The sequence below is a fragment of the Primulina eburnea genome, chromosome 8 (genome assembly GCF_022965805.1).
Source record: "Primulina eburnea isolate SZY01 chromosome 8, ASM2296580v1, whole genome shotgun sequence".
Taxonomy (NCBI): domain Eukaryota; kingdom Viridiplantae; phylum Streptophyta; class Magnoliopsida; order Lamiales; family Gesneriaceae; genus Primulina; species Primulina eburnea.
The window spans coordinates 5,996,630-6,021,952 of record NC_133108.1 but is presented as its reverse complement, the minus strand read 5'-3'; the positions used below and the strand labels follow the sequence as shown (position 1 = coordinate 6,021,952).

Here is a 25,323-nt window from a genome sequence, read left to right as displayed (position 1 = left end):
AGTCTGCCAAGATAATAAATTGACTTTGTAATAATCCAAACCACTCGACTGCTTTGTCAATACGGAGTACGCTTAGATTTGAAGTTGAAGGCCATCTCGTATTTTCTTTTATGTCTAGACCAGAATGAAATTTAGGCATTTTTTATCCTTAAAAAAAACAAAAGAAATTTAGGCATTTTAAAAGTTAAATAAATAAGAAATCTCAAATTATTTTCATTTGAAAAAATCATTGCACCAAATCATGCAACTCATGGCAGAATCCACCGTTTTAGTGATATTTAGAGAAAATTACCTATACATTTTACAAGGTTAATTAATTAATGAATTTCTTAAATGGATGCGCGAAATGGGTTTGGGCCATTGGTTAAGAGCAAATGTGGCACAAGTCACAACCTTGTGAAAATGGATTGTTGAATGTCGGTTAAGCCAAAAAAAATATTATAACGTAAACTAACGCCATTTGACTCATTCACGTACAAAAATTAAATAGTGAGAAAATAATTTTTTCATCACTCACTTACCACGATTTAAATTCAGTTATGGTGCCATAATTTTATTTTTTTACTTTACTTTTTTTATTTTTAGTTTTATTTCACTAGTCATGCTGACGTGAGGTTGAATATGTCAAAACTTAGTGGGGAGAGCCAATCTAATTTTGTGTCTAATTAGATAGTTATGTAAACGAACTGAATCAAACTAAATATTAGTAAAAATTTAAGTCTCAAATATTAGAATTAAAGCTCGATTAGAATCTAGAAATTTTTTTTTGGCTTGAGGGTAGCTCTAATGAAGTTGGAACATATTCACGAGTTATTCGAAATATTGTTCGAACATTATGGTTCGAGAATGAAGATTCGAAAGTTGAAATGTCCAAAATGCCACGTCCCGAGATGAGGCATATCAATATCGGCGTTATTTAACAATTATACAATTGTAAAATGACATGTCTCGTTTTGCCAAAACCAGTATGTAGCATAAATCAATAACCGTCTTTACAATGCGATAAAAATCAAACGTAAAGCGGAAGCGCAACGTAAAAACAAGGTGATAAAATAAATAACTAGAGTAATTCTTGATCAAATATGACATCTTCATCATTCCCAAAAGTATTCTTGTTCTTGTTCCACTTGTTCCTCATTCTTATTTGGAATAAAAGTGCAAGATGTAAGTATTTTGTGAAATACCCAGTAAATAAAGGTTGTTCGAGAAACCCAAAAAAAAAAAAAAAAAAAAAAACACACACACACACACACACACACATATATATATATATATATGTGTGTGTGTGTGTGTGTGTCTTATTTCGAAAATTTAAAATAGAATATCATAAGCTCGAATCGTAAAGTAAGATCATATTTCACAATCTCGACGTCATACCATAAATAAGGACTGAAATTCATTTTTTCATCATGATCTACTGATATCAATCCCTAATTTTTATTTACAACCTTACACTTATGAGGATGGGATGGGTCGGGCACCATTTTGGCGGATTGTGAATTTGGTAATAACCTTCAATCCGAATTCAAACTAATCAAGCTCTATTTCACATTGCCCATTAGATAAGCATATCTATAGATTAAACATTTATGGTGAAATTAATACGAGGACTAAAATGTTGAACCTCTAAAGTTAAAAGGAATTATTCATCAATCCAATGAGGCATCTCCAGATATGACAATTTATGGAACAACGGTATGCTACAATGGGAGTAATATCCTCACTCCACATTCAACTATCACTATTGTGGAGTCCATTCTTAATCTCTAGACCCATATAACAATTATTACCAATTATAGCCATTGTATCTATCATGTGATTAATGTCTTCGGAGTAGGTTGAACTCAACCTTATTTTTCGAACAATTTTCTGGATTCTCGACTATTTAAGCATCAAATATTGGCGTAGAATCTTAATCGAGGGCAGTCCCAACACCAATTATGCAGTGGTCGACGACAGTGTGTCGCACATGTAATATCCTTGTCCTACATTTGTTAAAAATTCAAGTTTAAACTGATTTATAATGAGCTACGCCGTACTTAATGGCAACTTGAGTTAATCATTCTAGTTTAAAATGATTTGTAATAAGGACAAACTGCTACGTGGTTGAGAGTCACCTCTTGAACCTACGGGATAAAGTGTTATCACAAAAGGCACCTCTTGAACTTGTAAGATGCATCTCTAGATTCCCGACACTGATGGATCTAGGTACTTGCCCACGACGAGGATGTTGAGTTTTGAATGAAGGATGATTGTAATATCTTTATTCCACATGAGTTAAAAATCAAAGTTTAAATATGTTTATAATGAGCTACAATGATTTTTATAGCAATTTGGGTTAACAATTTTCTTAAAGCTAGTACAGACATGAAGTGGTTGCAATAGAGGCCTGTTGTACACTTACACATGCACAAACTAGGGCATGGGGCATGAAAGAATTGTATGAAGATGGTCACCACCGGAAAATAAAGGTTTTACAGGGAAAAGTGTTACGTGGATTAGATCCACTTCTTGAAGCTGCATGAAAAAGTGGGACATCACGAGATCCATATCATGAACATGTAGGAGTCATCTCTAGATTCTGGACACTGAATCGAGGGATAGACAGCGACGAAGACATCGCATTCTGAAAGATGGGTGATTATACTACCGTAGTCTCTTATGGTTTAAAAATCAAAGATTAATATGATTTTATAATGGACAACAATGAACTTGTATAACAATTTGAGTTAATCATTTTCGTAAACTGAGAACTAATATATATGAAATATTTGTTATTGAGATCCATTGTCCAGTCACAGATATACGAGCCAAGGCTTGGGGCGTGATAGCTCATGACCAAAATCTTAAGAAAACCCAACTCAGGAGGAGCAGAAGCGAGGGTTTTTTTTGAATTAAATATTATGAGATTCTTTAAACCGAGAAGAATCACAATAGGGAGCAAGGAAGAGACTAGGTTGGTTGGGTGGAACCCGGACCCGATCCGTGGTCAACGGGTCGGTTAACCGAGTCAACGGTTTGAAATGGAATCGTAACCGATCAAAGGCGGTCCTATTATTATTTTGGGGCCTAAAAATTGTTGACCAGTCGGGTCGGATAGGTTACCCAGCAGCTTGGCAATATTTAATTAATTATTATTTTTTAATAGACAGCCATGATGACGTGACTATTGAGAGTCCATAGCCACGATGACGTGATTGTTGTCTTCAATCTGCAATCTCTAATTCTCAATTCATTATCAAAATATCAATTGTCGATTATTGTCAATTGTTCATTTTTTTTCTACTTACTTCAATTTTGTTTTTATCAAAATGACTGGTTCAACTCGTATTGGTAAGGGCAACGGAATGAGCATCATGCCCGAGTTTGAGCAATTTTTCTTATTCAATGTTGACGGCTATGATCTTGATTTTTCCGATAAGGAGCAACAAAAACAAGATGCAGCCAAACAAACACATCATCGTCCAAGTCAAAAAATTATGAGCAATCCAAAGGCGCTTAAAATTCGAGCAGTGCCTCGCTACACATCTATAATATTCACCAAACATTTTGAAAAAGTGACGCTTCTTTTTGGTGATTTGCAAGGGGAATATTGTTCGAAAACTTACAAATTTCAACAAGTAGGCAATTATGGAACTTTAATGCATCACATCAAGAAAAATAATTTTGTCGAAATTAGTATTGATCGTTCTCAAACTCAAATGACTGACATTATACGGATAACAATTATCAACTATTTAAATATTGTGATTCTAAATTTAGATAATAAACAACTAAATATCGTGCGATTGAGCAGCTTTCTTTTAGTTTTGTGATACATATTTTGAAAATCGATTTCAACATATGAAAATCTTTTTATTAAACGTATGTCACAAAATAAACTAAAATGCACACTTAGAAAATTATACTTGGACACTATGAGAGTTTAAGTAATCTATGTTACTTTGCAGCCATACATTGTGTTAAATATATATATATATATATGTGTGTGTGTGTGTGTGTGTGTGTGTGTATTGTGTAGCCATTGCAGCATATACGAGTTTGTGTAAGTCCTGATACTATATATATAGAGATAAATATGTGCAGCGAGATAGAGAAATTAGCTTTGTATTAATAATGCCAATCTTTAAGAACCGCTTGATTTGATTTTATAGAAAAATAAAACAATTTTTATTCAAATGGTTTGGTGCGTTTCAATCAGAATATATGTGTTGATCTTGAATTTCGAATGCATTACTCTATCTTCATTTTTCCAACAAAAACTAGACGTCGTTGTGGCGTCATTTGATTGTATTTGTATATACAACAATCACTCATGTTAGAACATGCAATCAGTGTGGTCTCCAGATTTATGGCTGATCCTGGACTGTATCATTGGGAATCACCAAATTAGATACTAAGGTATTTAAGGAACTCTTACAACAAGGAGTGTTATTTAGAATATTTTAAAAAAAAGAAGGTGATACCCATGAATGGGTCAATCAAAATTAGGTCCAAATCAGACTTTGGGCCGTGGCCCATTCCTAACCAAGCACTCTTAGTTGCTCTCTCATTGCACTCGCAGTATCTGAATTGAGTATCAGGGGGCTACGCTGCGTTAATACTCATGAATGGACCAATCAAAATTAGGCCCAACCCAGACTTTGGGCCCCGGCCCATTCTTAACCAAGGTAGGCGACCCATGATAAATCTCACCTATAAATATCATGTTTGAGAGTCTAATCATTTATTCATTATATTGATTTTTAGCAGCACCCTGAGCTGCCCTCTCATTCCACTCGTAGTATCTAACTTGAACGTCGGAGGAGCTACGTCGTCTAACGGTCTCCTTCGTGATTTCATGCCTAGAATAAATTCGATGTCTGTACTCAGACTAGTATCACCATCTGGAATCGAACCCTAAATTTTCAATGAGTATTAGAAAGATTCTAGTGGTTGGGTATTTTGATTTTGATTATGCAGGTAACTTGGACAACAGAAAATCATTGACATGATACATCTTTATTGAATTTGGAGCTGCAGTTACTTGGAAATCTAGCCTACAATCGGTTGTAGATCTTTCACTACTGGTTCAGAATTTATTGCAACAACTCAGGCAATAAAACAAGCCATGTGGCTTAAGGGTATGACCTCGGAGCTTTGTGTTAAAAAAGCAGGGCCGTGTTATTTAGAGTCTAATTGTAAAACCCAAGATTTTAAGTTATCGTTTTATCATGACAGTATATTTTGGATATCAGATTTTTATTTAAATTTTAGGATATGAGATTTTGCAAGATTTTAGTGAATAATAATATCATGTATATTATTTAATATTAAGCAGATAAAGAGCTAAGATTTGAGATAATTTTTTATACCGGGATAAAAAAATCAAGCATGGGATAATACCAACCCTAGAATTTCGAATTCAAGAGTTTATATATCATACAAATTTCGAAAATTTGGTTGGATAAAGATTAGATTTTCACGTATCACCAAGATTTAGATCACGATTTTGTTGGAGATTTGATACACGGATGATACCTATCGAGATAGCATCCAACCCCTATAAATAGGAGGGTCACCTAACTCAAAAACTCACACCTCATATCTTAGCACATTTTCGAAAATCCCCTCTAGTTCCTTAGGTTTTTTTCGAGCACAGCGAAGCCCTGCCGCAGTCCAGCCACTGTAGTTTTTCAAGTTTTCTTCAAGAGATTTAAAGTAAGTGGGCTATTTTAATGTTTAAAATTCCGGTTATGCATGTGGGATTATTTTCGAAAATTTTGAAAGAAAAAAATAGTCGAGTACAATTTTTCTTCTACTTTTGTGTTGTCATACGATTTTAAAAACACTGTGAGGAATCGACTGTATATGGGTGGGAATACCAACCATGACGTACCCTTACGCGGTGGGGGACATAACCGCTATACGGCCTCGCCCCCTTAGAGGAGTAAAAATTAGGGACTGACGTTAGTAAACCATAGAAAGTAGATAAATCGCAGTGTTTGGAAAAGTTATGCAAGTATGTGTTTTTTTTTTAAAATTATGCAAGTTGTTTTATTGTGCTCGATATTCCCCCGCTTGCTGAGTATTCCCAAATACTCACCCCCCTTACAACCTTCCCAGATAAGTCTGAAGAAGAACTCGAGGAGGAGGAGTCCGAACAATTTTGGGGATGGTGAACGCTAGAAGAATTTAGTTTAAGTTATTTTTTACGCTTCCGCATTATAAACTCTGTCGTTTTTTTTTGTTATTCCATTATTGTAAAGACAATATTTATTTCGGTTGAAATATGAATCATAGACTGGTTTCGGTTTAAACTGTGCTACGAAGGCTTGTTGTTTTCAATCGCGTGAATGTTAAACAACGCCGGTGTCAAACCCGAGTCTCGGGGCGTGACATTTTAGTGGTATCAGAGCCGCCAGGTTCAAGATCCGAGTGGAAGAATCGAGTTTAAAAAAAAAAAAATTTCGGAAATTTTCGTATTTCAGCCAAACAGCACCTTACGTGCGCCGCCGAGCTTTTCCTCCGATTCCGGCCTTTTCCGGTAACGCGTTTTCGATCGGAGACCTGTTCTAGAATCTTCTCGACGAAACGAACGAAAGCCCTCAACTAATTTTAGATTTCGTGTTCGGGTGGAGCCGTAATTTCAGATCTAAGAATTTGGGCATAAACCCTAAATGCCGAAAAATATTTTCGTCCAATTACCCTACCATTCCTACTCCGAGTTTAAATTAATTTTACCTATAGGATACGCAATCCATGGGCAACGTTTATCACCAACCAATTTTAGGATCGGAGCGACCAATCGGAAATGCCCAAATTCGAGTTTAGTACGCAAGTTGCGCGATTCTCTGGCGAAATTAGGTAGTTTCCCGACCGAGTCTGGACGTTCCATCACCGGTTCCGTGACCCTTACACTGTTGCCGACATGCACTTTTACTCCGACCGTTCTCCGGCGAGTCAACCCGGCGAGTCAACTCGGCCGAACCATCGAGTCAACCCGCCGATTCCTCCTATTCCGGAAATTTTCGGAAATTTCAAAAAAAAAAAAAAAAAAAAATTTCACCTAAATTTCAATACCCTGCTCTATATATTCTTGACATTTATTTTGTCCTATATTTTGTATATATTCTGAGCATTTCCTTTCTTTATTGTTCCCAGGAAATGACTCGTACGCGTCTCACCGCTCGTAAGAAAGTGACCCCGGTTGCTCTCATCGAATCGATTCAGCTGGATGGTCACCAATCTTACGCGCACACCCAGAATATTAGGAGTTCTAACGGATGGGCCCTCAGGAACCATGAGAAGACCATCAGAAGGATGAGGGCTACCAACTTCAAGAGGAGACAACAGGTGGAGGACCTGACGACCAAGCTGGAGGTAAAAGAGAAAAGAATCGATGAGGTCTTCGAAATGTTCAAGCTCGTCAACGAACATAATTCCGAGCTTCGAGACTCATTAGTCACAGCATTGGGTCAAGCTAAGAAGGCAAGGGAGGAAATGGATAGGCGCACTACAGAGCTAACTGAAGCACGACAGAGAGATAAGCTGAGGATTGACGAGTCATGGGACGTGGTCATGCAACTATCGGAGTGTAAGCCAAAAGTTAATCAAGGAGGTAGAAGAACGGAAGGCAAAGGAAAAGGTGATCATCCAGAAGAAGGATGCAAACTACGCGCACGCAAGAGGTGAGTTGGATATTGTGATAGGAAAGATTCTGACCCAAAAGGAACAGATTGCGGAATTGGAATCAGAAAATCAAAACCTCCAGATGCATCTTGCAGAGTTCTTGGATCCCGAGATGCCAGAATCCGAGGATGAAGAAGCCCCGCCTGACGTAGCAGTAGGGAATGGCGAAATAGCAGATTAGAACGTTTAGTGGACCATTTCTTTTTAGTAGTTTATTTCCATTGTTGCTACATGTCTTTTATTCAGTACATTTGTTTATTTCGTTTAGATTGGTCATGTTCAGTTATTTTTTCCTGTTTGAGAAATCAATAAAATCTTTTATTTGTTTCATTGATTTCAAATTTATTTCTGCGCAATCTATTGCATTAAACCTACTCGTACAAATTCTTAGAACTTGCGATTGTAGGAAATGGCCGGCAGACCTCCAAGACAGAACCGCAACCCACGTTACGCTAACACCGATCGCGAGAACAGGCAGGAGAATGAGCAGGAAAATAGGCAGGAAAATCGACAAGAGAACGGACCCCCACCTGCAGTCGGCCTAAGCCGAGCCGATCTGATGGCTATAGCCACCATAGTGGCGACCACACTGCAAGGGTTGGTAAACCCGAACGCTAATCAACCACCTCCTCCACCACCGCCGAATGGAGTCAAATTCCATTATGAGTCCCTTCGCAGAAACAGGTGCCCGACCTTCGAAGGGGATGCCGATCCTGAAGTTGGCCAGAGTTGGCTAAAGAACGTCGAGACTCAACTGCGACTATTGGAAGTTCCCGAGGCACTCAAAGTAGATGTGGTTGTGCATTTCTTAGAGGACAAAGCAGCTAAGTGGTGGGAAGCAGTCTCACCAGCCATGATCGCTACCGGACCAGTCACATGGCAGAACTTCCGAGAGACATTTCTGAAACAGTACTACCCAGCGGAAGTCAGATTGCAGAAGTTGAGTGAATTTGAAAATCTCACTCAAGCTCCAGATATGTCCGTAGTGGAATACACATCTCAGTTTAACGCTCTTGGGTCGTATGCTCCGGCAATCATGGCGGACGAAGTTTTGAAGCTACACCGGTTTAAGAGAGGATTGAACAGTCGAATCCAGTCAGCCTTAGCAGTCTATCAGCCTGCCAACTTTGCAGATCTTATGGGCGCAGCTATCCGAGCCGAGGCTGATATTCGTCGAAGAGAAGGGGAAAACAGGAACAAGCGACCCCTTAACAGCCAGCCTTCTCAAGGGAGACCAGTGTTCAAGAGGCCCAATCAAGGTGGACCTCCCTCCGGGCAATCCACCGCCACTAACTATCAAGGACTCAAGCCATGCTCAACATGTGGCTTCAAGCACACCGGGGAATGCCGAAGGGCCAGCAGGGTATGCTTTGGATGTGGGAAAGCGGGACACCGAATTGCAGAATGTCCTACCGCCGCCAACCGACCAGCAGGGCCAAACAGAGGGACTGGGCCAAATACGGGAGCAGGCCCTAGTAAGCCAAAGGAGGACAAACCCAATGCTAGGATCTTTGCCATGACTCAGGAAGAGGCTGACGACGCAACTGAGGTCGTGTCAGGTACCATTCTAATTCAATCAGTACCTGCCTATGCGTTATTTGACTGCGGTGCTACCCATTCCTTTATGTCTAAGAGATTTGCTAAGAAGTTAGGATGTAGGCCCGATAAGCTAACCGAACCTTTCCGAATAGCCACACCTACTAACAGGGCCATGGAAACGGACGAGATTTACAGAGACTGTAAAATCAGAATTGGTGATCAGACTTTTAGCGCTGATTTAATACAGTTGATCATAGTCGATTTCGACGTAATCTTAGGGATGGACTGGTTAGCCAGAAACGATGCGATAGTGGACTGTAAAGGGAAAAGAGTTAAGCTCCGAACCCCAAATCAGGAGGAGATCGTGTATCATGGTAAATCCAAGGAACGGAAATCACTCATTTCCGCTTCCCAAGCATGGAGGGCCATGAAATCCGGAGAAGACATATACCTAGCCATGATCAGCGAAGTGCAAGGAGAAGTTGAACTGAGGATAGAAGACATCCCAATAGTATGTGAGTTCCCGGATGTTTTTCCAGAAGAACTCCCAGAGACAGTTCCGGACCGCGAAGTTGAGTTCGAAATTAATCTGGTTCCCGGTGCAACACCAATCTCTAAAGCACCTTACAGGATGGCACCAGCCGAACTCAAGGAATTAAAAGAACAACTCCAAGAATTGCTAGATAAAAGGCAAATCCGACCAAGTGTGTCCCCCTGGGGAGCTCCAGTACTCTTCGTAAGGAAGAAAGACGGAAGTATGAGATTATGCATCGACTACAGGGAATTGAACAAGATCACAATCAAGAACAGGTACCCTCTACCTCGGGTAGACGATCTGTTCGATCAGCTTAAAGGAGCCGCCGTCTTTTCAAAACTGGATCTCAGGACAGGATATCACCAATTGAAGGTCAGGGCTGAAGACATTTCCAAGACAGCCTTTCGAACTAGATACGGGCACTATGAATTCACAGTGATGCCCTTTGGTCTAACCAACGCACCAGCAGCATTCATGGACCTTATGAACAGAGTGTTCAAGCCATTCCTGGATCAGTTCATAGTGGTATTCATCGATGATATTCTCGTCTATTCTCCTGACGAGGCGAGCCACGAAGAGCACCTTCACCTTGCTCTGCAAATCTTAAGAGAGAATAAGCTCTATGCTAAGTTTAGCAAGTGTGAATTCTGGCTGAGAAGTGTGTCATTTCTAGGACACGTGATCTCGAGAACAGGGGTGTCGGTGGATCCAAGGAAAGTAGAGGCGATTACAGAGTGGCCGAGACCAAAGAACGCCACCGATATCAGAAGCTTCCTTGGATTGGCAGGGTATTACCAAAAATTCGTCGAAGGGTTCTCCTCGATAGCCGTGCCACTGACGAAGCTCACACAGAAAAATTCTAAATTCACCTGGAGTGAGGATTGCGAGAAAAGTTTCCAGACACTGAAAGAGAAACTTGTATCCACACCAGTGCTGATCTTGCCAGCAGAGAATAAAGATTTCACTATTTACAGTGACGCCTCTAAGGACGGCCTAGGGTGCGTACTCATGCAAGAAGGAAGAGTGATCGCATATGCGTCAAGACAGTTGAAACCGCACGAGCAGAATTATCCTACTCGTGACCTGGAGCTAGCAGCGGTTGTCTTCGCCTTAAAGATTTGGAGGCACTACCTCTATGGTGCTAAATGTGAAATCTTCACAGACCATCAGAGCCTCAAGTACTTGTTCACCCAAAAAGAACTTAATATGAGGCAAAGACGATGGATCGAGCTCTTGAAGGACTATGACTTGACCATAAGTTACCATCCGGGTAAAGCAAACAAGGTGGCTGATGCGCTAAGTCGAAAGGGCCCAGGCAAGATAACTCTAGCGTCCCTCTCTGCCTAGCCATGCCTACAGGAGACCGTCAAGTTAAACCAGGATCGAGACCCGGTACTGACTAAACTTAAGGAGCAAGTCAGAGAAGGGAAGTCTCAGGATCATCAGATTGACGACAAGGGAGTCTTGTGGATGAAGGGACGACTGTGTGTGCCTGACAGTGACAACCTCCGCCAAGAAATAATGGCAGAGGGGCACAAGTCAAAATTCTCAGTCCACCCAGGCAGCACGAAAATGTACAGGGACCTCAAGAATAGTTTCTGGTGGAATGGCATGAAAAGAGATGTAGCGGAATTTGTCTCCAGATGTCAAGTATGCCAGCAGGTCAAAGCAGAACACCAGCGACCTGGAGGATTATTGCAACCTTTGAAGATACCCGAGTGGAAATGGGAGCACATCACCATGGACTTTGTGGTAGGATTACCAAAGTCAAGGCAAGGTCAGGACGGAATATGGGTAATTGTAGATAGACTTACAAAATCTGCACACTTCCTACCCGTCCATATGAACTACAATCTGGACAAGTTAGCTACACTGTACATGGACAACATTGTACGACTGCACGGAGTACCAGTTAGCATCCTATCTGATAGAGACCCAAGGTTTGTCTCACGTTTTTGGAAAAGCTTCCAATGGGCCATGGGAACAAAAATTACTCTCAGTACGGCCTATCACCCTCAAACCGATGGCCAAACCGAGAGAACAATACAAACCTTGGAAGACATGCTGCGAGCCTGCGCCCTAGAATTCAGTAGCAATTGGAGCACTCATCTACCATTGATCGAATTTGCTTATAATAACAGCTATCACAGCAGCATCGGGATGGCTCCATATGAAGCTCTGTATGGAAGGAAATGTCGATCACCCATATATTGGGATGAAGTGGGAGAAAAGACAGGGGTAGGACCCGATCTCGTACAGATGACAGTAGACAAGGTTACAGTGGTCCGAGAGAAACTCAAGGCAGCTCAAGACAGACAAAAGAGCTGGGCCGACCTAAAAAGAAGGCCAGTGGAATTCAACGTTGGTGACAAGGCCTACGTAAAGGTCTCGCCTATGAAAGGAGTTGTCCGATTCAGTAAAACTGGGAAGTTGAACCCTCGCTATGTGGGACCCTTTGAAATTTTGGAGAAAGTGGGCACACTAGCATACAGATTGGCGCTGCCGCCGAACATGTCTAGAGTTCATAATGTGTTCCACGTGTCCCAACTACGGAAATACATCTCAGATCCAAGCCACGTGTTGGAAATAGAACCGCTCATAGTCGAAAGTAACTTGGGAGAAGAGCTGAAGTACGAAGAGATTCCCATTAGAATCGTGGACACCAAGGACCAAGTGCTGAGGCGACGAATCATTCCCTACGTCAAGGTGCAATGGTCTAACCACACTAAAAGAGAAGCCACGTGGGAACTAGAAGAAAGGATGAGGGACCAGTACCCGTACCTATTCATAGACCAAGCCAACCCAAGTTTCGAGGACGAAACTTCTCATAAGGAGGGAGGGATGTAAAACCCAAGATTTTAAGTTATCGTTTTATCATGACAGTATATTTTGGATACCAGATTTTTATTTAAATTTTAGGATATGAGATTTTGCAAAATTTTAGTGAATAATAATATCATGTATATTATTTAATATTAAGCAGATAAAGAGCTAAGATTTGAGATAATTTTTGATACCGGGATAAAAAAATCAAGCATGGGATAATACCAACCCTAGAATTTCGAATTCAAGAGTTTATATATCATACAAATTTCGAAAATTTGGTTGGATAAAGATTAGATTTTCGCGTATCACCAAGATTTAGATCACGATTTTGTTGGAGATTTGATACACGGATGATACCTATCGAGATAGCATCCAACCCCTATAAATAGGAGGGTCACCTAACTCAAAAACTCACACCTCATATCTTAGCACATTTTCGAAAATCCCCTCTAGTTCCTTAGGTTTTTTTTTCGAGCACAGCGAAGCCCTGCCGCAGTCCAGCCACCGTAGTTTTTCAAGTTTTCTTCAAGAGATTTAAAGTAAGTGGGCTATTTTAATGTTTAAAATTCCGGTTATGCATGTGGGATTATTTTCGAAAATTTTGAAAGAAAAAAATAGTCGAGTACAATTTTTCTTCTACTTTTGTGTTGTCATACGATTTTAAAACACTGTGAGGAATCGACTGTATATGGGTGGGAATCCCAACCATGACGTACACTACGCGGTGGGGGACAGAACCGCTATACGGCCTCGCCCCCTTAGAGGAGTAAAAATTAGGGACTGACGTTAGTAAACCATAGAAAGTAGATAAATCGCAGTGTTTGGAAAAGTTATGCAAGTATGTGTTTTTTTTTTAAAATTATGCAAGTTGTTTTATTGTGCTCGATATTCCCCCGCTTGCTGAGTATTCCCAAATACTCACCCCCCTTACAACCTTCCCAGATAAGTCTGAAGAAGAACTCGAGGAGGAGGAGTCCGAACAATTTTGGGGATGGTGAACGCTAGAAGAATTTAGTTTAAGTTATTTTTTACGCTTCCGCATTATAAACTCTGTCGTTTTTTTTTTTTGTTATTCCATTATTGTAAAGACAATATTTATTTCGGTTGAAATATGAATCATAGACTGGTTTCGGTTTAAACTGTGCTACGAAGGCTTGTTGTTTTCAATCGCGTGACTGTTAAACAACGTCGGTGTCAAACCCGAGTCTCGGGGCGTGACACTAATGAGTCCAATGACTCATGTCCATCTCTTTTTTGGGGCTCAAAAATTAAAAAAAAAAATTATTATATATAATACTAGATAGCCCAACTATTGGATCTTTCTAATATATACTTCAGTATTTAATTCTTTATTTGCATGAGTATCGTCGGAACCAACTATTGAATCTCTCTAATATATACTTCAGTTTTAATTCTTTATTTGTAAGAGGGTATTATTCTAAAATTTTACTGAATATCTAAAATTAAGGTCCAAAACTAATGTTGTACACATTTGAGTGGGCCCCACCCAAATTTAATAATTGAATAGAAATTTATTAAACTATACATAATTTTAAGATAACTAATGTACCGAAGCACATGTTGTGTACATATACACCATTTTTTATAATTAATTTGAGTTGTATTTAAATGAATATCAAAATATAATTATAAGAAATAATGAGGGACTACATTATAATTTTGATATATGAATTAAAAAAAATAGAAAAAAGAAAGAAAAAATCGAAGTAGGAATTGAACCTACTTGATGCTTAGGAAACAACGACTCTATCCACTAAGCTATACTAGTAAAAGATGCACACGTGTTGCATTAGGATTTAGAGACCTCTTTTTTAAAGTTGGACTCAGGTCCAAATATTGTTAAGATTGGCCCGGTAAACAAGATCAAGTAATGGTTTTACGTGACAATCAAAGTGCGATTAACCTCTCAAAGCATCAAATTTACAATGAACGGTCTAAGCACATTGATGTGAAGTTACATTTTGTTAGAGATATAATTGCTAAAGGATAAGTGGTTCTTCAGAAAATAGCTACTGAAGAGAAATGCGGATGTGATGACAAAGTCACTGCCTTGTTCTAAGTTTAGACATTGCCTGAACTTAGTAAATGCAGTGGAGATGAAGTAGAACAACAGGAAGATGGAGGACAGCCAACCTTAGAGACAATGTGGAGATTGTTGTTAATGTGTCTCATAAGATTGGCAGTCTAGGTGGAGTGGGAAGTTGGTGGTGCAACAGACAGTTGCAAAGGCCAACAATACAAAGTCACTCAAGGGAAACTAGAAGATCAGGGAGTTGGGAGTCATTTGATGACTGGTCCAACCGGTGTATGCTACTGGCATATAAGGAATGGACTCCACAAAGAAACTAATTCTGCATCACAAGGGAGAGAAACACGAATGAATGAGAGGTTGAAGGGATAAACTCAATTGTAGAAGTTTTGTTTTTTTTTTTTTGAAATCTTGTAATCTGTACTGGAATCTCTTGATTGATAAAAGAAGTGTCGGTTGTGTTCTCCCGTGGAGTAGGCTTGTAAAGATAGCCGAACCACGTAAATTTTTGCGTATATTTTACATTTTGATTCATTGTTCGTTGTGTGTATTTGTGTTTATTGATATCCAGTTTGATCTGATTAAGATATATTTGTGTAGTATATCTCATATATTAAGTGAATTCCATTCAATATCTTAGAAGAAATCCCAACAAATCAATTATTTCTCAACACAAGAAAAGTTGTATATATTTCCGACTCTCACACACAAAATTTAAACATTGAGTATCAATCAAAAAGTCAAGTTTCATTATGGAATGTTGAAACTTCGTGAGTAGATTCTGATTTTTGCGGAGGAAAACAGTACTAATTATATATAGAGTAGGTCTCTTGTGAGACGATCTTATGAATCTTTATTTGTGAGACGGGTTAACCATATCGATATTCACGATAAAAAGTAATACTTTTAGCAAAAAAAAAAAAAATTCATGGATGATCAAAATAAGAGATCCGTCTCAAAAAATACGACTCGTGAGATCGTCTCTGTAAGGCTCAAAGATTTAGTTATCATAATCAGATGGATTTGTTGATAATTAAGATGATTGTAGATGTATTTCATTGGACTAGAAAAGAAAGGGAAATGTATAATAAAGATGTGAAAGATAGTTAAAAGAATAATTAAGGCCGAAGCTATGGCGCATATGCGCGAAAGAATGCGCGCATATGCATGTAAATTCCAGTAGCATTGGCGCATATACGCGGAAAGAGTGGCGCATATGCGCGACATTTACAGTAGCAGTGGCGCATATGCGCGGAAAGAGTGGCGCATATGCGCGATACCTACAGTAGCAGTGGCGCATATGCGCGAGAGTAGTGGCGCATATGCGCGGAGTGTCCAGAACCATTGGCGCATATGCGCGAGTTTAGTGGCGCATATGCGCGAGTGCTAAATCTGCCGAGACAGTAGGTTCGGCGCATATGCGCGAGTAATGCCGCGCATATGCGCGAGACGTGTACTTCATAGGATTTGCCATGTGTGTGTAGGCATGCAAGATATATAAACAAAGGCTCGATTCTTTCTTCCATTTCAGCAGAAACCTTCGAAAGGCTGAGGGAGAAGCTTCATCTTTTTTTACTTTCAATTGTGCTCTTGCAAGATTTAGCAACTCAAATTCAAATCCGATTTCGGTTTTGAGATCCTCTCGGTATTGGCTACAAAGTGATGTAAGTTTATTCGATTTCAGTAAGTTTGAAATTCAGTTATTGGAGAAATTAGAATACGATAGTTATATTGTGTTCTTGACGTATTGAGCATGATATAATCGTAAATGGATCAAAGAAATGATATCATATGTATTTCCTATGAATTTCAGTATGATTTATGAATTATTGGGATAGAATTATTGTGTTTTGAAGGAATATTGTATTGGATTATGATTGAGAATAAGATAGTGTTGATATCTGTTGAGAATTTGATTGACCGGTATCGAGAATTACGTCGTTATGCCGTCAAATTGTATTAAGATCACGTAGTGACTTGGATATACGTTGATTTAGATTAGAAATTGATAGAGTGCGTATCCACATTTCCATTTCAGATACGTATTGGCGATCGTGACAGCGATTCTACGACGAAAGGTATAAGTCATGTTTTGTTTGGGGAGATGTAACTCAAATAAGATATTAATTGAGTTTCCCAACCAAAATCACATACTAGTATTATTATTGTAACATGTTTATGAATTGTGTATAGCATTATATTCAATCGTTTAACATGTTTATGCTTTGATTTCAGAATTGTATTCAAGCATGTATGATCAGTGTGATATTCAGATATGAATATGATTATACGTTGTTTACATATTGATATTCATTGCATATAAGATAGGAGAGTCTTTGACAGGCATTGTCAAATATCTAGACGTTTCGGTGTATCTCAGCATAGGAGTAGGCATTACTCTTATTGCCGCCGTTGATACAGCTCAGACCGAAGTCTAGGAATGGGACGTACATTACCCCGATTGGAGGGTAGGTAGTGACGTCTTATTCACACCGGGATCCCTAGAGTTCTAGTCGAGTCGAGTCCAGACATGGTGTGATTCGCATTGCATTGCATGTGCATATGATGTCATTCATGATAGCATGTTTCATGTTTAATTGATTATATGCATGTATACATGTTTATACTGGGATTTGTTCTCACCGGTTTTCCGGCTGTTGTTATGTCTGTATGTGTGCATAACAACAGGTGGGGCAGGATCTGGGTCACGCAGAGGATGAGAGATGGACATAGCGTGGTGATCTCGGGCATAGCAGAAGAACTAGTAGTTGTACTTTTGGCATGTACTGTATTTAATTACTAGTTGTCGAATATGGTTTGGAACCAGACATATTTGTATCTTATGTTTGTATATTATGTTGTTGAGTAACATAGAGACTTCTTATGTTAGCTTTCATTTGAGTTAATGTAAAAGCAAAAATTTGACCCACTTTTTATAATAACGATCCGTTTTAATCCCAAAGAAAAGAATTAGAGCCCGGGTCCCCACAACAGGTGGTATCAGAGCCTTAGGTTCTGTAGATTGAGATAGAGTAGAATGAGCGGGGTAGATCGAGTCATCTTCCTTGCTTATGATGTGCTAGCATGTTTATTGCTTTCTTTATTACATGTTGTTTGTTATTTGATTGATTACAGCGGGTAATAAACTGAATCAGAACTGATTCTAGGTCAGAGGTAACTGACTAGAGGAGGGCTGAGACAGTTGTATATCTTGTATTCTAATCAGTTGGATTATTAGATACATGCCTCCTAGAAGAGCAGTTGTGCCAGTACGACCACCAGCGCCAGAACAGGGTAGCACATCCGGAGATACGATGGATGTCACTGCTACGCCTATGGAGACTCTGCTAAAGCGATTCCAGTCATTCCGACCACCGACCCTCAAGGGTACAGAAAATGCAATTGAATGTGAAAGCTGGTTGGAGGATATCGAGATGTTATTCGAGTCTCTAGGGTATAGTGACGAGAAACGAGTGAAACTCATTGGCCATCAACTGCAAGACGTGGCTAAGTATTGGTGGGTGAATATAAGGAGAGCACTAGAACAGCGTGGCACCGAGGTTACATGGAAAGCATTCAAGACCGAGTTTTATCAGCGATTCTTTCCTATATCCTACCGTAAAGATAAAGGCGCTGAATTTGCAAACCTGAGGCAAGGGCAACTGAACATCGAAGAGTACGTTGCTAAATTTTCTTCTTTGCTTCGCTTTGCACCTCACGTTTCAGGTAATGATGAGGCCATGGCGGATCAGTTTATAATGGCCTGAATCCAGATATCTTTACGTTGGTCAATACTGGGAGACCCGATAATTTTTCGGAGGCATTGAATCGTGCCAAAGGAGCTGAAGCAGGATTGCTTAGGCAACGGAGTGCTCCGTATGTTGCACCAAGTCCGAGACCGCCACTACCTCTAGCACAACATCCTCCTCGATTTGAAAGTGGTGGTAGTAGTAGTGGACGCAAAGATCAGTTGAAAGCAAAGGGTAAACAGTTTAAGAGGGCAGGGAGCAGTTCTTCGAGCTCCAGCGGGTCAAGACAGAGAGGTTTTGGCCAGAGTCTAGAGGTGGCAAGTGGATATTGCAGTACTTGTGGAGGTAAGCATGCCACAGAACAATGTCAAGGTGTAGTGGGCAGGTGTAACGTATGCAAACAACAGGGGCATTATGCCAAGGTCTGTCCTCAGAGGAGTGGTGCATCGAGATTCCAGGCTGCAGGATCGTCTGCCTCCGTGACTCAACCTGAGAGGCAAGCTTCATCTGTTCACTCATTTCAGCCGCCACCAGCACAGACCCAGCCTCGAGCTAGAGGTGGCCAGCCAGGGAGTCAGCCTCAACGACAACAGGCTCAGGTGTTTGCCTTGACTGAAGAGCAAGCACAGGATGCCCTAGATGATGTCATAGCAGGTAACTGTTCTCTTTGCGGTTATCCTGCTTACATATTGATAGATACGGGCGCATCGCATACATTCATATCAGAACGATTTGCATTATTGCATTCTCTGCCTGTTGAGTCTTTGTTAGATGTTGTGTCTATTACTTCTCCGTTGGGAAGTGGTTTGATAGCTGTGACCACGGTTAGACATTGCATCTTACGGTTTGAGGGTCATGAAATTGATCTAGATTGCATAGTACTCGGGTTAGATGATTTTGATTGTATTGTTGGAATTGACATGCTAACAAAGTACAGAGCCACCGTGGATTGTTTCCACAAGATTGTCAGATTCAGACCAGAAATGGCAGAGGAATGGAAATTCTACGGAAAGGGTTCCAGATCTCGGATTCCCTTGATTTCGGCTTTGTCTATGAATAAGTTGTTACAGAAAGGAGCAGATGGGTTCCTTGTGTATGCTGTAGATGTCCAGAAAGCTAGCCCGACATTGGCAGATCTGCCAGTAGTACGGGAATTTCCGGATATTTTTCCAGACGAGATCCCCGGATTACCTCCGGTTCGAGAGGTAGATTTCAGTATTGATCTTACACCAGGTACCACTCCTATTTCGAGAGCTCCTTATAGGATGGCGCCGATAGAGTTGAAAGAACTAAAGGCACAGTTGGAAGATCTTCTAGCCAAGGGATATATCCGACCTAGTGTATCTCCTTGGGGTGCTCCGGTGCTATTCGTGCGAAAGAAAGATGGATCGATGCGGTTGTGTATCGATTACCGGCAGTTGAATAAGGCAACGATCAAGAACAAATATCCTTTGCCTAGGATCGATGACCTATTTGATCAGTTGCAGGGATCCTCTGTGTATTCTAAGATTGACTTGCGATCCGGATATCATCAGCTTCGAGTTCGAGATGTAGACATACCGAAAACAGCATTTCGAACCAGGTATGGGCATTACGAATTTGTTGTTATGTCTTTTGGTTTAACAAATGCTCCGGCGGTATTTATGGGCTTAATGAATCAAATCTTTCAGAGGTATTTGGACGATTTTGTTAGTCTTCATCGATGATATTTTGGTGTATTCGAAGAACAGAAATGAGCATGCAGAGCATCTCAGAATTGTGTTGCAGACGTTGAGAAATGAGAGACTGTATGCCAAATTGTCAAAGTGTGAGTTTTGGTTGAATCGAGTTGTCTTTTTGGGACATATCATATCTGGAGATGGTATCTCTGTAGATCCGAGTAAAGTGGAAGCTGTGATCAGTTGGCCGAGACCGACTTCTGTGCCAGAAATACGCAGTTTCATGGGTCTAGCAGAATACTATAGACGATTCATCCAAGATTTCTCCCGTATTGCCAAGCCAATCACACAATTGACACAGAAGAATGCGCCATTCTTATGGTCTGAGGAGTGTGAGTCGAGCTTTCTAGAATTGAAGAAGAGGCTGACCAGTGCACCTGTCTTGATGATTCCTTCAGGTACGGGTGATTTCGTTGTATATTGTGATGCCTCTCACAGAGGTCTGGGATGTGTTCTTATGCAGCGAGGTCATGTAGTAGCATATGCCTCAAGACAGTTGAAGACTCACGAGACTCGATACCCCATTCATGATCTTGAATTGGCGGCTATCGTATTTGCACTCAAGATCTGGCGTCATTATCTGTATGGCGAGAAATTTGAGATCTATTCGGACCATAAAAGCCTAAAGTACTTGTTCTCTCAGTCGGAATTGAACATGAGGCAGCGTAGATGGCTAGATCTTCTGAAAGACTTTGACTGTGAAATCAAATATTATCCAGGGAAGTCAAACGCAGCAGCAGATGCCTTGAGTCGAAAGGTATGTGCCTTCTCCTTATCGACGATAGGTGTTACAAAACTCGTGGAAAATTGCTGTTTTTCTGGATTAGAATTTGATACAGATAAGAAGCCACTACGACTTGCTACTATTCAAGTTGAGCCAAACTTGATCAGGAGGATAAAAGAAGCACAAAGAACAGATCAGAATGTGCAGAAATCGATCCAAATGGTCAGATCAGGGCATGTATCAGAATATCAGGTACGAGATCATGTGTTGTACGTGAATAACCGTCTAGTTGTGCCAGATGTTGCAGATTTGAGACAGCAGATTCTGACAGAGGCACATTGTAGTCGGTTCAGCATTCATCCTGGTGGCAAGAAGATGTACAATGACTTGAAGACACAGTTCTGGTGGAAACAGATGAAGTCAGACATCGCAGAATATGTGTCCAAGTGTTTAAATTGTCAACAAGTAAAAGCTGAAAGAAAGAAGCCGGGAGGTCTACTTCAGAGTTTATCTATTCCTGAATGGAAATGGGACCACATCTCCATGGACTTTGTGACGAAGTTACCCCGATCTTTTCGTGGCTGTGATTCGATTTGGGTCATTATTGACAGATTAACCAAATCAGCTTGTTTCATCCCGTATAGAATGACGTATCGGCATGATCAGATGGCGGAGATATATGTTCGAGAGGTAGTCAGATTACATGGTGTGCCGAAGTCCATCGTATCAGATCGTGATCCACGATTCACTTCGCACTTCTGGCACAGCTTACAGCAGGCTTTAGGTACGACATTACACCTGAGTACTGCTTATCATCCTCAGACAGACGGACAGTCAGAGCGGACTATCCAGACTTTAGAGGATATGTTGAGAGCCGTAGTACTAGATTTTGGTATTAGTTGGCAAGATTCCCTACCTCTTTGTGAATTCTCCTATAATAATAGCTATCAGACGAGTATCGAGATGGCACCGTTTGAAGCTTTGTATGGCAAGAAGTGCAGATCTCCGCTATACTGGGATGATATCACTGAAGTACCAGAACTTGGGTCAGATATGATTCGTGACATGACAGAGAAGGTGAAACTTATTCAGAAGAGGATGAAGACAGCACAAGATCGACAAGCAAAGTATGCCAATATCAGACGTAGACCGTTAGTATTTGAGGCGGGAGATAGAGTATTCTTAAAGATTTCTCCATTCAGAGGCGTTGTTCGATTTGGTAAACGCGGGAAACTATCTCCTCGATACATTGGTCCTTACGAAATTCTTGAGAAGATTGGCGATCGAGCTTATCGACTTGCTCTTCCTCCTTCGTTATCTGGGATACATGATGTCTTTCATGTGTCAATGTTGCGTAAGTATGTGCCAGATATTTCTCATGTCATTCAGCCTGACGAAGCTGAGCTTGATCAGACATTGAGCTATGTGGAACAACCGATACAAATCCTTGATCGGAAAGAAAAGAAGCTCAGAACGAAGAATATTCCACTCGTGAAAGTTCAATGGAGTCGTCATGGCATTGAGGAAGCGACTTGGGAAACAGAAGCAGATATGCGACAGAAACATCCCGAGTTGTTTACATGATGTAAGTAAATTTCGGTTTTGATTATATTACTTGTCATGTATGTTTAATAAATGCCTACGATTTCGAGGGCGAAATCATTTCTTAGAGGGGGAGAAATGTAAGGCTCAAAGATTTAGTTATCATAATCAGATGGATTTGTTGATAATTAAGATGATTGTAGATGTATTTCATTGGACTAGAAAAGAAAGGGAAATGTATAATAAAGATGTGAAAGATAGTTAAAAGAATAAGTAAGGCCGAAGCTATGGCGCATATGCGCGAAAGAATGCGCGCATATGCATGTAAATTCCAGTAGCATTGGCGCATATGCGCGGAAAGAGTGGCGCATATGCGCGACATTTACAGTAGCAGTGGCGCATATGCGCGGAAAGAGTGGCGCATATGCGCGATACCTACAGTAGCAGTGGCGCATATGCGCGAGAGTAGTGGCGCATATGCGCGGAGTGTCCAGAACCATTGGCGCATATGCGCGAGTGCTAAATCTGCCGAGACAGTAGGTTCGGCGCATATGCGCGGGTAATGCCGCGCATATGCGCGAGACGTGTACTTCATAGGATTTGCCATGTGTGTGTAGGCATGCAAGATATATAAACAAAGGCTCGATTCTTTCTTCCATTTCAGCAGAAACCTTCGAAAGGCTGAGGGAGAAGCTTCATCTTTTTTTACTTTCAATTGTGCTCTTGCAAGATTTAGCAACTCAAATTCAAATCCGATTTCGGTTTTGAGATCCTCTCGGTATTGGCTACAAAGTGATGTAAGTTTATTCGATTTCAGTAAGTTTGAAATTCAGTTATTGGAGAAATTAGAATACGATAGTTATATTGTGTTCTTGACGTATTGAGCATGATATAATCGTAAATGGATCAAAGAAATGATATCATATGTATTTCCTATGAATTTCAGTATGATTTATGAATTATTGGGATAGAATTATTGTGTTTTGAAGGAATATTGTATTGGATTATGATTGAGAATAAGATAGTGTTGATATCTGTTGAGAATTTGATTGACCGGTATCGAGAATTACGTCGTTATGCCGTCAAATTGTATTAAGATCACGTAGTGACTTGGATATACGTTGATTTAGATTAGAAATTGATAGAGTGCGTATCCACATTTCCATTTCAGATACGTATTGGCGATCGTGACAGCGATTCTACGACGAAAGGTATAAGTCATGTTTTGTTTGGGGAGATGTAACTCAAATAAGATATTAATTGAGTTTCCCAACCAAAATCACATACTAGTATTATTATTGTAACATGTTTATGAATTGTGTATAGCATTATATTCAATCGTTTAACATGTTTATGCTTTGATTTCAGAATTGTATTCAAGCATGTATGATCAGTGTGATATTCAGATATGAATATGATTATACGTTGTTTACATATTGATATTCATTGCATATAAGATAGGAGAGTCTTTGACAGGCATTGTCAAATATCTAGACGTTTCGGTGTATCTCAGCATAGGAGTAGGCATTACTCTTATTGCCGCCGTTGATACAGCTCAGACCGAAGTCTAGGAATGGGACGTACATTACCCCGATTGGAGGGTAGGTAGTGACGTCTTATTCACACCGGGATCCCTAGAGTTCTAGTCGAGTCGAGTCCAGACATGGTGTGATTCGCATTGCATTGCATGTGCATATGATGTCATTCATGATAGCATGTTTCATGTTTAATTGATTATATGCATGTATACATGTTTATACTGGGATTTGTTCTCACCGGTTTTCCGGCTGTTGTTATGTCTGTATGTGTGCATAACAACAGGTGGGGCAGGATCTGGGTCACGCAGAGGATGAGAGATGGACATAGCGTGGTGATCTCGGGCATAGCAGAAGAACTAGTAGTTGTACTTTTGGCATGTACTGTATTTAATTACTAGTTGTCGAATATGGTTTGGAACCAGACATATTTGTATCTTATGTTTGTATATTATGTTGTTGAGTAACATAGAGACTTCTTATGTTAGCTTTCATTTGAGTTAATGTAAAAGCAAAAATTTGACCCACTTTTTATAATAACGATCCGTTTTAATCCTAAAGAAAAGAATTAGAGCCCGGGTCCCCACAGTCTCACACAAATTTTTACCTTATATCTAACCTAAAACATAGTTTGCAAATCATTAAAATAACAGACAGATATAAATGCAATTTACTTGGTCAACAATTTTCTGTGGGGGCTAAATGAAAATGGTGACATGGGACGACATATATAAATGTCCGGAAAGCACCACTCCTCCGTTGATTTGTGCCACATTTAATGTAAATGTGTCGGCACAATCTTGTGTGTATGGGAAAGATCGTGGGCAGTTTAGAATATGTCGGCTTTGAATTAATTAATTTGCATCATGTCACAAATTTATTAGATGAGGGGAATTCATACGATGCGTGGAGGAGATCTCATTGCTAAAATCCAAATCATGTGATCACCATTTGACTCAGAGAATAAAACATTTAGTGATGCAGCGTACACCGTCTCATGTTCTTATCGCGAAATCGGTGAAATAAATAAAGAAAAAAAAATTGTGAGATGTCTCGCGAGTCAATTTATGAGATATATTATATTTGGGTTCATGAGAAAGTATTACGATTATTATGTCAAAAATTTTATTTATTATTGTAAACATAGACATGGTTGATATATGCGACCGAGATATACTAATCACTAAATTTCTAAACCACTAGAAGTCAGGGAATATTTATCCCTCCAAACAGGCCCTTCAACTTGTAACGTAATTCGTGGACGGTCTTAAATCGTAATTAAATGACAATTAATATTTAATTTAATCAGGAAAAATGATGACAGAATTTGAAAAAACCACTCACCTACCCGTGTAGAATCCGTTGGAATCCTCCAGGCCCCAATGGTCCAACCAAACCCCACCACCACCCCCCTCTTCTTCACTAGAATTTACC

The 25,323-nt window shown here is 40.0% G+C and overlaps 1 protein-coding gene across 1 annotated transcript; it reads left to right on the top strand.

The window, feature by feature from the left end:
- Positions 1-8,080: 8,080 nt before the first annotated feature.
- On the top strand, positions 8,081-11,092 carry LOC140838929 (uncharacterized). The gene has a single exon (XM_073205555.1). The coding sequence runs from the start codon at positions 8,081-8,083 to the stop codon at positions 11,090-11,092; it is 3,012 nt and encodes a 1,003-aa protein (XP_073061656.1).
- Positions 11,093-25,323: the final 14,231 nt, after the last annotated feature.

What these genes read in the sequence shown, in the direction of transcription:
- LOC140838929 (XM_073205555.1), top strand. Translation starts at nt 8,081, where the DNA reads ATGGCCGGCAGACCTCCAAGACAGAACCGCAACCCACGTTACGCTAAC.